The sequence below is a fragment of the Wasmannia auropunctata genome, unplaced genomic scaffold, assembly GCF_000956235.1.
Source record: "Wasmannia auropunctata unplaced genomic scaffold, wasmannia.A_1.0 LD336101.1, whole genome shotgun sequence".
In the NCBI taxonomy this organism is placed as follows: Eukaryota; Metazoa; Arthropoda; class Insecta; order Hymenoptera; family Formicidae; genus Wasmannia; species Wasmannia auropunctata.
In genome coordinates, this window is record NW_012026789.1 from 5843799 (window position 1) to 5854056 (window position 10258).

General features: G+C 35.7%; 2 protein-coding genes across 5 annotated transcripts in view; both read left to right on the top strand.

The window, feature by feature from the left end:
• Window positions 1–755: 755 nt before the first annotated feature.
• Window positions 756–8220, top strand: LOC105460510 (sodium-dependent nutrient amino acid transporter 1-like). Its single transcript, XM_011706964.1, has 9 exons — window positions 756–1765; window positions 1839–1961; window positions 2053–2305; window positions 3006–3231; window positions 3622–3996; window positions 5458–5824; window positions 6725–7001; window positions 7151–7245; window positions 7887–8220. Exons 1-9 carry the CDS (start codon window positions 1730–1732, stop codon window positions 8022–8024), a joined length of 1890 nt encoding a protein of 629 aa, XP_011705266.1. The 5' UTR covers window positions 756–1729; the 3' UTR covers window positions 8025–8220.
• Window positions 8221–9533: 1313 nt separating this feature from the next.
• The window catches only part of LOC105460546 (sodium-dependent nutrient amino acid transporter 1-like), a 13474-nt gene continuing 12749 nt past the window's right edge, over window positions 9534–10258 (top strand). Inside the window, exon 1 of one of the 4 annotated variants that reach the window (XM_011707018.1) lies at window positions 9534–9614. Coding sequence is in view for 2 of the 4 variants with exons in the window: in XM_011707003.1 (XP_011705305.1) it covers window positions 10146–10217 (72 nt within the window). In the remaining 2 variants the exon portion in view is untranslated. Of the gene's footprint in view, window positions 9615–9645; window positions 9783–9817; window positions 10044–10084; window positions 10218–10258 lie in introns of those variants that run through there. The other 3 variants (XM_011707029.1, XM_011707009.1, XM_011707003.1) reach the window with 3 other exon arrangements.

The following is a 10258-nucleotide window of genomic DNA, read 5'->3' on the forward strand; positions in this document are numbered from 1 at the left end:
ACACACTCTCTCTCTCTCTCTCTCTCTCTCTCTCTCTCTCTCTCTCTCTCTCTCTCTCTCAATAATAACAATAAATTATTTCTGGAATTATTACCTTGAATTCTTGTTTCTATTCATTACATTCTCTTAGCTTTAAATTGTCTTGATTATTATAGTTTTATTTTTTTTAATTATCTTTATATATTAGTTTTATTAATAAACGTATACTAATAGTATTAATTCATTACATTCTGGAAAAAATGTATAACTTACATTATTTCAAATAATGTCATAATGGTATATCTGTATTGATATCAAGTGTTTCTCTTGAAAACACAATTAGATAAGATATTAAACGAGGGTTGAAATACTGTAATGTAAAATTTTCCATAGTCCTCGAGAAATTCTCAGATTAGCATCTAAATTAAACTTTAATTTCGTGCATTTTTTTCTATTTTTTACTTCTTATCTAATTGCCTAGCAAAAAATTGATATCAAGTGTTTCTCTTGAAAACAATTAAATGAGATATTAAACGAGGGTTAAAATACCGCAAATGTAAAATTTTCCGTAGTCCTTGAAAAATCTCAGACTAGCATTTAATCTCGCATTTTCTCAATTTTTTTTTACCTAACTGCCCAAGAAAAAAATTTTACACAATTTAAAATTAAATAATCTGATTATTATACATGAATATATGTATATATTTTGTTATATTTACAATTATATTACACGTTTTTAAAGATTTGTTATTTATATGAGTTTCACGAATAAGAGAATTTAAATGCAAAACACTTTTGGCAAATAACAATCTGATTAGTAATTAAGAATCGCTTTCGCGCACGGAAAGATCCTATCAATATCTGCCGAGTTCGCGTACACTACGAGAGATTCTTGAAAATACGTCTAACAAATTAAAAAAAAAAAGTTGATTTACCGCGCTCATTTCATCATGAGGTAGAGATGAAAGGCAGAGCACGTGATGCACATGAAGTAGCGCGAAGTATATGCGGCACCGCGCGGGAACTGGTATCTAATCGAAGGACAGCTTTATCCGACTTTACGCGGATTTGTTTGACCAATCGGTGGCTAACGAGCGGCATAGTTCTCAGAGCCGCGTCCTCGAGCGGGCTGCAGATGCGAAGAGTGCGTGGGAGTCTTCGTCTACCGTTGGTCTAGAATTCGCGACAGTGGCGAATCTCGATGTACGAAATTATTCCGAGCGGCGCTTCCGGATGGGTCGTTATCTTTGCCGCGGGGCAAAGGGAACTTTTAGTCATTAATCGTATCTTTGCAGATTCCGTTAGATCGCCTCACGAAATATTCCGAAGAAGAAACCTACGCGTATAAATTAGAATTCGCGAGTAATTGTTGCGCGTGAAGTGTTGACACCTACTGTGTACCGATCCACCGATACATCCAGTTTGTTATAAAATCTCATGGAAATATCACGAAGCGGTGAACAAAAGCGTGAAAAAGGATCGCGATCTCGTTTAGAGTATCGCAAGAGAGTGCTACCTTACCTCGATATCTTATCGTGAAGTATATTGGCGGGTGAAGATAGGATAAAGATATTGCTCCCCTGCGAGAGCGATTCGCCGCGGGATCCTGGGTCTCGATACTTCATCGGCGAAAAGGTCCGGGGCAGTTTTTCGCGCGCAGCGATTAACGACTATACATTCCGCCGTCGAAAATTTTTCAAGATTGATCCTCGCTTCCTTGCATCTCGCGTTTCTGCATCTGTGCGGCATAATGGTTACAACGGAAAAGATAGAAGACGACACCTATGTAAGACTTTCTAGAATTATGTGCAAACACACGAAGCCCGGGCATTTTTTCCTATTAAATTCACTTTTTTCAGAGGCAAGGTGGATATACCAACGAGGCCTTCCATATGGACGGTTTCGACTCTCACGAGAATATTCCACCCGATTACGCAACAGCGACGCGTCCCGATAAACGGCAGGAGCCTCCTGAAAGTTTAGTGCGTATTACATTGACCTCGTCGTATGTGCAGGTCCACATCTGTGGAAATAACGTCGTCGATTATACGAAATAAATTTTCGGATTGTCAGGCGGTCGCAAAGGGGGCGGAATGGGGAGGTAGACTGGAGTTTCTGATGGCCTGCATAGCCACTTCCGTCGGACTAGGAAATGTGTGGAGGTTTCCGTTCACCGCGTACGAGAACGGCGGCGGCGCCTTCCTGATACCCTATATCGTTGTTTTGATCCTGGTTGGAAAGCCCTTTTATCTCTTAGAGGGTCTCTTGGGACAATTCACCAGCAATTCTTGCGCAAAAACATTTAACATGACGCCGGCCATGAAAGGTGAGATGATCCAAGGAAAATAGAAACGGTCTGTACTTTTTTTTCTTACAGATTTTTTATCTAACTCTTAAATGCGCATGACTTGTTCTAAGTCTTGGTGTTCACGATACTAGAAATCGTTCCGAGATCTCAGACAGAGAAAGAATTGACCAATCGGTCGAATAGCCAAATTGTTCGAATGCGATTTATTCTTTTTCCACCCAATCTCAGAGCGATTTCTAGCATCATGGACACAAAACTTAGAACAAGTTATGCACATTTAAGAGTTAAATTATAGTTCTTTAATTAAAAAAAAAAGTAGACCGTGTCTATTTCGAAAGTGATTTCTAGCATTGCAGATACAAGGCTTTACGAAGATCTGCAAAAATTAAGATTTTAATGAATTTAAACCATGGATATTTGGCCCGTGGATGTTTAAAAAGTATCTTTCAGATTTCTTTAAAAATTACTTAATCTTATAATTACTTATAATGAATACTTTTTACTTATTTAAATACTAAATTATAAAGATTTGTTTGATTGTATCAAAAGTAAAATGTTAATTTACAAAAAAATCTCTTTTAAGGATTTGTTTTACGTAGTCAAATGTTAATTTATTTTATAATAAACTTTTTTTTCTTACAAATAACACGTAGCTTACTTTACTTCTTTTGATCCTGCGACATCGAAATCTGCGACATTCCTCGAGATCTGTTTTCAGGACTGGGATACTCGCAGGCTTTCGCCGCGTTCTGCGTCGTTTCGTACTACTGTGCCTTGATGGCATTGACCCTGTACTATTTGGTGTCGAGTTTTCAGTCCGAATTACCGTGGTCGTTCTGTCGTCCGGAATGGAAAGATTACTGCATCGACATCTCGACGAACAAAAGTATCTCCGAGTATCGAAGTAACGTCACCGTTCGAAGTTCCGCGGAGCTGTACTTCAGGTTCGAGACTGAAATACTCGTAGCATTAATAATTTTTTTAAGTTTTATTAATATTTGAGAGTTGTCATTATTAATATTATTAATATTATTATTAATATTATTTGATACACAGCCTTGGTCGTAAGTATAAGTATTCTCAACTTATTGCATTTATTTAGAAAAGATGGTAATGATAATAAAAAAAGGATTAACAAAAATTAAAATTCAAATAATCATAAAAAATATTAGTTTTAATAAAACTTTTTTTAAGTTTATTTCTTGCGAGATACAGATCGTTTACGTAAATTTATGGGGATGCCTTGTACTTGTGGCCAAGACTGCATTTAATATCCAACGTTTTCGGACGACCTTCGAGGAGTGACTAGTACGATGTTTTTTCATGATTTTTAGGAAGATAGTATTACAGGAGTATGAGTCCATCGAGGACGGTATCGGCGCGCCATCCTGGCAATTGTCGATATGTCTGTTTATCAGTTGGGCGTTCATCTTTGGCGTGCTTTTCCGCGGCGTGAAGAGCACGGGCAAAGCCGCCTACTTTCTCGCGATATTCCCTTACATCGTGATGACGGCCCTGCTGGTCAGAGCCGTTACTCTTGAGGGTGCCATCGATGGCATCCTCTTCTTCGTGACGCCAAAATGGGACGCCCTGTGGAAGCCCACTGTCTGGTACGCCGCTATCACGCAATGTTTCTTCTCGTTGTCAGTCTGCTTCGGCCCGATCATCAACTATTCGTCCTACAACAATTTTGAACACAGAGTGGACAGGTATATAATATGCATAACATATATATATACAACGAAAGACAACATAATAAATAGATTAAAAATATTAATGAAATAAATTGAAAATATAAATCGAATAAAATCACTAAATAAAGTAATAATAAATAAACTAAAACTAAATAAAATGCTTTTAAAGTATCCTGGCTGAGGTATTTTTCGCAACAATTTCATTGCAGTGTTTTAAGATGCTTATTCGCATGGGATTATTAAAAATTGAAGATTAATCTAATTGTGTGATCTCACTATTCCAGCTTCAGCTTATGATTGCCAATCCAACATTAATTCGGCGCACAGTTTAAATGACTGAATAATGATTTAGAATTCATATACAAAATTATTAGGCACCAGTCTAAGATTCAGCTCCAACCGTAGAAGGCGTTCTCAAATTTAATTGTGATATTCACTTACGCGGTCTAGTTTAACTTATTATTGTTTACATGTTTTTAAAATCTACTTTTAAAATTATTTTAACAAAATATTTTTCAACTTACGTTATTGTTACAAGCTTCTCAATTTTAGTTTTTAAAGGATTCGCATGAAGCTAAAAGATAAATTTCTATTTTATTTTGCTTATTTTCTATAAGATGTGATGATAGTAAATGACAAACTATAAGTAGATTAGAGAATTTATTAATAAAATAAATATTTACTAAAAAAATAAAATAATAATTAATTTCAAATTAAATTAGAAGCAATGGGTTCTAAAGAATAAATCCATATAGTGAAAATAGCCTATAAGAGCCGACATGGGTGTTGGTATGTTAAAATTCTTATTGTTACAATATCCACCACACTCAATCTGCGCACCACTCGGTTTGTCGGACTTGAAACACAGCTCTTTGCGTGAAGTCGGAAACTTGTAACTTATAATTAAATTGACAAACAATTTAATATCTTTCGATGCTATTATGCATCTATAAATTCCCCTTCCCCAAGCTTGTAAAGAACTTATTGCAAAAAATAACACCTTAGTTCTCAGCCAGGAATCGAACCCGGATCTCTACGTTTGCTCGGACGAGCTTGTCCTACCTTTAGACCACCGAGGCATGTGATATTTCTCTATTAATACTGATATACTATATAACGCATATTTTCAGGCAGCGTAAATTCAAATTACAAGATATTAAATTGTTTGTCAATTTAATTATAAGTTACAAGTTTCCGACTTCACGCAAAGAGCTGTGTTTCAAGTCCGACAAACCGAGCGGCGCGCAGATCGAGTATAATGGATATTGTAACAATAAGAATTTTAACACACCAACACTCGTATCGGCTCTTATAGGCTATTTTCACTATATAAATAATTAATTTAATTTAATTTAAAAAATACTTTTAAACTCATTTTTTTACTTTGTTGTTGCAAGGTTCTCAATTATAATAGTTCTTAAAAAATTCGCACGAGGACAAATATAATTTCCTATTTTATTCTGCTTATCTCTTTAGGGATGTGATGATAGTGACCACGCTGGACACATTCACCAGTCTGATGGCCGGTTGCACGATCTTCGGCATTCTCGGCAATCTGGCCCATGAGATGAAAACAAAGGATATCGACAAAGTGGTCCGCGGTGGCACCGGCTTGGCCTTCATCTCCTATCCGGACGCGTTGTCACGCTTCACTTTCGTGCCGCAACTGTTCTCCGTCCTTTTCTTCGTCATGCTATTCGTTCTTGGCATTGGAAGCGCCGTCGCATTGTGCGGCGCGACGTTTAGCATCTTCCGCGATCATCTGCCTAACGTGAGGCAGTGGTTGCTGGTACTCTGCGTCACCTGTTTTGGTTTCGTCGTCAGCCTCGTCTATATCACCCCGGTGCGTTATAAAACAGGTCACCCAAGCCTGTGCACAAAAGTACACACACACACGTAGTTATGACACAAACATATTAGTCATAAATGTTACGCGTCTAACCGATACCTGATAACTAATCGTGCACGTGTTTAAACGATATAGAAGTACGCGCAAAGTTCCATACGCGAAACGTTAACATGAAGAAAAACAGAGTTCTTTACATTCAATATTTCTGTTCGTTGGCTTACATTCTTTGGCTTACATTTATTTCATTAAAACAATAATATACAGCCTTGACCGTATGTATAAAGCACCTTCATTTTATTGCATTTTCTTAGAAAGACGATAATAAAAGCCAAAGAAAAAAGTAAATATTAAAATTGTTATAAAGATAAATTATTTTTTTAAATTGTTAATTGTTACAAATTACTTAGTAAAATTGTTTTTTAATTAATTTTTGTTTAGCTATAGAACGTTTATGTCAATTTGTATTGGGCACTTTATACTTATTATGGTCTCAGCTTTAAATGAAACATTATTTTGTTGAATATAATTTTTTTAATTTTGTTGCATTAAACCATATTATTTGTAAAAAAAAACATGATTGTTTTAAACCATTTTTTTCGAAATTTGTTAAATTTTAAAGAAATATTTCTCTCTGTGTACTGAATTTATTCAATATTGAAATTGCTAAATGAGTGAAGATTAGAGTTTAGAGATTATGTAGAACGGAAAGTATAGGACAAAATTATTTTCCTACATTATCCATTATAAATCGTCGTTCATTGCTCTTAATTGTAAATGTAAAACAAATTTGTACATTTTTTCAAATAACCAAGAATTTCGAAACTCTCGAAAAGCAAAGACTTTCAATGGAATGTCGATGAAATTCCATTAATGTTTAATAAATGCTCATCACAGGGTGGTCAATGGTTCATAATGTTGATCGATTACTACGGCGGTACTTTCGTGGCGATAATCGTCGGCGTTCTCGAGTTAGTGACTGTCTTCTGGATATATGGCCTCTCGAATTTTCTCAACGACATGGAATTCATGCTGGGCAAGAGGCTAAGCTTTTACTGGCGATTTTGTTGGTTCATAATCACGCCCGTGCTCATGATCGTCATACTGATTTACACGTGCGCCACTTACGAGCCGCCCACATACGATGGCGCACGGTTTCCCGACTACGCCTATGGTCAGTGAAATTTTTTCGGCTTTATAATTTTATGTGTTTCCGAATTCAACATTTTTTCTATTGAAATTATACAAAATCGTAAATTACATTGTGAACCACAGATCATTTAAGGATTGTCATTGATGACACTTTCGTTTTTCCATTTTCAGGAATAGGATGGTTTGTGCTGGTTTTAGGCATATCTCCTATTGTGTGGTGGATCGGACATAAAATAATTACTCATAGAATGTCATCTTTCACCGAGGTAGGTATTTCGAGATATATTTGTAATGGAACTAATCGAATTCATATGCGGGAAAAAAATAATGTTGTATAATAATTAAAAATTATCTTGTTCATTCAATGACAGTAGAGACCCTTTAATCAAAGTCGCGAAATAATGATCAATCCAATTTTGATTGGTGCCGACATTTTTCAGCAAAGACCGGAAATAGCCATGGTCAAATGCCATTATCAATTAATATATTATTAATTTTTTTATCTAATACTAAATTTCACAAAAAAACACTTTAATAATATATTTTGACATTTGTATTTAGATGTCCATATGTCTATAGGCTAATATATGTCATTTTGTAACATATGTCATTTTACAACACAGCCAACATGGCTAATATAATAGTGTGATAATGTTCGCTATTTCCGGTTTTTGCTGAAAAATGGCGTTGCTCGACCTAACTTTCCTGCGCCATTTCGCGACTCTGATTAAAGGGTCTTTAAATGACAGTATTTGTTTTATTAATATTGTCATTGAATGAATAAGATCATTTTCAATTAGACTTGTTGGCTGTTGGATAATGTTGTTAATGCAACATTATTTGTTTTTCCATTCAGTTAAAATAAAAAATCGTAGACTAATCCTTGAAATTCGGAAACGCATTACAGTCTGTCAAGGCGGCTTTTCGGCCCGCGGGAGGTAAATGGGGGCCTAAAAGTCCGAAGATACACAGGGAATGGGAAGTGTTTGTGACGGAGAAGAAATTTGGAGCTCAAGGCGGTCTGATGAAAATGTTTTTTAAATAGAAACTCAGCTTTATTTATTACTTCCTTGTCCATCTAAGTCAATTATCCGATTCTATTCAACTTCTATTAATTAGCTAAATGTAGTAGAAAAAATAAAAATTATTTTACGCAATTATATTCTATAAGAATGTATCTTTAATCGATTTTTAAAAAGTAAGATATTTTTAATAAAAAGTAAGTATCTTAGTACACCAAATTAGAATAACGAGGTATTCTTTTAAAAATCCAATTTAATACTGAAAGTTATTTATTTTGAGTATTAAAAGTACTGCTGTTTCAATACTTTTAAAATAAGTAATTAATCTAATTTTGTATTAATTTTGTATTATATATAAGTTAATACAAAATAAATAATCATTTCAGTATTAAATTTTTTAAACATATAATCAAAGATGTTGTAAATATCATGAAGACGCGAATATCGAAAGTATATACAATGAATCGTGCTTCCTGATTTATGTCTTTGAGTTGTGAACGCGTCGTATCTACAAAACATTGTTGTTGTAATTATAAGCGGATGATTCGAGTCACCAGTCGCATTGTATAGTATCTGGACGATCGAATTTATGTGGTCTAACATAATTCAATGGTTCGATTCTCTCCTCTTTAAAATCCGCCGGGATTTATTGTTACGTGCTTCAGGAATTAGTCAGATGAAGCGTGTCATTATAGAAATCCGTTTGACCGCGTTTGCCTCTCCGTAGCACTCGATGCTGCGCGCGCACTGCTCGATAATTGAAATTTTTACTTGCGACCCTGATAAGCTTTTCTCGTTTGTCCGTTTGACTCGAGATAAAGGAAATTACATTGACATTATGCAACTGACGCGTGCAAAATGCGTTACTTTCCGAAGCCGCGAAAGGACGATCGAACGAATTGAATTTAAGCAATACCGAAAACTCGACAGAAGAATTCCTTTCGAATCGAGTGTTATTTCGTAAATTAAACGAGGTATCTGCAACATATCTGTTTACGCAATTATAATTTACCATAATATCGTAATTATTCGCGCGTATGTCAAGCTCCAAGAAGCGTCCTTATTATATTCGAAGCGGAATATCCCCAGACGACAATGACGACATTGGCATTAATCACTTTAGTTTCGCTTCGAAGCATCGGATCAACTGGTGTAAGCGACGAAATCAATTACGGGAGTTAATCGCCGCAAGTATGCTTCGATATATCTTGTGACAGAAAATGTCATTCAAATTATTCATTGGTGTTTACCTTGGCTAGAATTTGCGAATCTTTAAACAACAGATGTGCACAGCATAAAATCGAACGTCTGCAAGAAATTCATCTCTCTGTTTGTAATACACGAAGCATTTTCTGATTTTACTATTTATTCATTTATTATTTCATTATATTTTCTTAATGTCAATTTCGTACGAGATTCGCTTTTCACTGGAAAAAAGAGAGAAACGAGATAACGATAAGATAAAGATAAGATTTAAGTAGAGATTTCCTGTCTGAAGTAAATCTTGATTGATTGTCGATCTTTCTCTCTTCCGCGAGCGAGGAGAAACCGCATCGAGAAATACATTCTTCTTGTACCGCCAGTGAAATTGCACGCAGGCGGAAATTCAAAAGGTAAAAGGAAAGATTCCTTGCTGCGCAATCGCCTGTTGCTATTACATACGTATATAGGTACGACTGCGGATTTATGTAAAAACAAATGGAATGGTGTAAGATGTGACAAAATAGGAGGAAACAAAAAGAGAAGGAGCAGGAGGAGGAAGAGAAGGTGGAGGAGAAGGGGTAAGAAAAACGTGGAAGTCTGATCGAGCATGATTATCGTGACTACTCGTGCGCGCGCTTTAATCTGACGGAAAGGATCGCGAGTGCAGATCTGTATGCATGGATACGCCAAACGTCGCGCGAATTCTTTAAGCAGTCCGTCAAAGACTGCCGGTCGGCTAAGACGCGAGGCAAGAATTCCGAAAAAAAGGGGAGCCAGACGGTATAGATGGTAGTCGTGCCTTGTGCCGGAGTAAAATCATGGGTCACATGAAGATACGCGTATGTTATGTTTTGCAACATAAAGAAGTAATTTCGTGCCTGTTAGGATCAATCGCAAATAATTTAGCATTTTGTGAAAAGGCGTGCGAAAGGTGTGAATAAATGGAAAAATTCACGAGTGATATTTTTCCAGAAACGCTTCTCCTTGTTGTAAAATTGATGACAATTAGGAATGTAATGTATGATTTTAGTATATATATATATATATATATATA